This window comes from Limulus polyphemus, unplaced genomic scaffold, assembly GCF_000517525.1.
Source record: "Limulus polyphemus unplaced genomic scaffold, Limulus_polyphemus-2.1.2 Scaffold13968, whole genome shotgun sequence".
NCBI lineage: Eukaryota > Metazoa > Arthropoda > Merostomata > Xiphosura > Limulidae > Limulus > Limulus polyphemus.
In genome coordinates, this window is record NW_013679578.1 from 2841 (window position 1) to 5027 (window position 2187).

At 30.7% G+C, this 2187-nt stretch overlaps 1 protein-coding gene across 1 annotated transcript in view; it reads right to left on the minus strand.

Annotated features, from left to right (window-relative positions):
• LOC111084137 overlaps nucleotides 1-840 on the minus strand; it is a gene marked incomplete at its 3' end in the record, with an annotated part of 2498 nt that extends 1658 nt beyond the window's left edge. Inside the window, exons 1-2 of the mRNA XM_022380919.1 lie at nucleotides 829-840; nucleotides 5-71 (exon numbers count right to left, since the gene is read on the minus strand). Of these exons, the coding sequence (XP_022236627.1) occupies nucleotides 5-71; nucleotides 829-840 (79 nt within the window). The remainder of the gene's footprint in view (nucleotides 1-4; nucleotides 72-828) is intronic.
• Nucleotides 841-2187: the final 1347 nt, after the last annotated feature.

The following is a 2187-nucleotide window of genomic DNA, read 5'->3' on the forward strand; positions in this document are numbered from 1 at the left end:
TAACCTGATTTGACTATTGAGGTAATTCTTTGTACATTAGCAGCCCAATCAGTAGAATACCACCAGTAACACTTGCCATTATCAGAAACAAAACAGGAACACTTTCTATAATTTCATCATTGTAAAAAATCTGAAAAATATAGAAAGTTTACGCGTTAATGAAAAATTAAGCTGGTTTATGAAATAATTTAATACTATATTGATGACGGTAAATAACGTTACACCCCCTAGTGGCACTTCTGTAACTCTACGGACGAATAAGGATAGAAACCGGGTTTGGGTAAACGTAGAGGGCACAATAGAGACAGTCCATTCTGTAGCTTTGTGTTTAACTACAAACAATGAAATCAGCACAAAGAAATAGCTATTTCCAAATTCCGTGAATTTAATGAAGAACAATGTATAACCCTATAAAGCTATTTTACAAACCATCTAAGCATTTTCTTAAGGTTAGGAAATATTTTCATGAAAAAAAAAATAAAACCTGAGGACTTTATTTATTCGTAAACATGACTTTAGCCTTTTTAGTGTTGCTTTCTTTGGACTTTAAGTTAAGTAATATAAATATTTTATTTCTTGTACGCTCTAAAATAAAATAATTAGCATTCATTTCAAACAACAATGTACAGGATCCCTTGAGATAAACACGATAATAAAATCTAGATTATTATTTTTTCTTATATATTTATTTATTCTTCCGAGATATTCTAAATATTTGTGACCTATACAATGAAAAAATAATACCTAAAAGAAACAAATTAAGCGACTTTTTGAGGATTTATTGAAGATAAAATAAAATAACGTTAAAACTAGTAGTCTATGTTTTACTTCAAGAAGCATCACGTAAGTAAACAGAAACTTGTAACTTACCCATCAGAAGCAGGTTGGAGATTACCAGGATTCACAAAGAATGTCTGTACACTATTCATAAAGAGAGGAGTTAACGCTAAACCTGAAACCACTATCCCTGTCACGAGGCCTTTGTTATTGGGAAAACCACTGTCAAAAGATTTGGTAATTTATTTCGTGACGTATCTTTTTAAATACACAAACTAAATGTTATATCGATTTATAAGTTTGGACGTATATTATATGAACTGTATAGCGTGTGTTTATTAGTGGTAGATCGGTATTTGTATCAGCATATACATTGAGCATAGATTATAGATGTACACGAAAGCTTAGAAGAAAATATAAATCTTCTACACATTAGTGACACCTGTACCTAGATTCCCGAGAATGGTCTAATTAATATTTCTCTACAAATTTTAATTGTCTGTTGCTTTGGTCATCCCCTAGTCACTGCTATAGAGGTGAGTACAATTGTTTTAAAAACATCTCACTATAAAAATATACTTACGAAAAATACAAGAATATCTGTTTTAAATATTTAATTTTACCTTCCAATCATTTAAAAAGTAAAAAACTTCATATGTGAAAACATCAGGGAATCCTCAATAGCCTCGGCTGTAATTAGATCTGAAATCGGTCAAGATATGGAGCTATGAGATAAAAGTTTGTACTTTGAGCAACTATACCGCGGCTAAAAACAAACATAAAAATATGAAAAAACTGTCATCGCTCTGTGGATACTCAACGTCCATAGTCTAAACAATTATTCAATACGTGTTTGTTTAAGTCTTCGAAAACATTAAATTGAATTGAACTATACTTTTTAACCCAAAGTATCAATCACTCCATAAGTGATTATGGTAGCTACCAGGCTGTGTTGTATACTCCAGTACGTCACTGCTATTCTAAAGCTAATAAATACAAATATTTTTGTAACATGAATAAATTTGCCACAATCTTTTAAACGGGAACTACGAAAATTGAAAATACATTAAACTGACATCAACATAAAACATATTAGGTGAAGAGCTGTCTTTTATGATCTACAAAAAGATAATAACTGAAAGGCAACATTATCATCTCTACACTTCCATTATATTTCCTTTATTTTTGTTTTACCATCACTACCGTTGTTCCTTTATCTAAGCAGTACAGTTATGTTTATTTTCCACTTTCAGCATCGCCATCTCTAATCTTGTTATACAGTACCAACATATATGATATTTCTATATTTCACCATTATCATTGTTTTCCATGTGTGAAGGTGTTGTAACTTCTTCAGTCGTTGGGTATGTTGTTTTGGATTATTTTGAAAAGTATAAGGTTGGTTGTTTT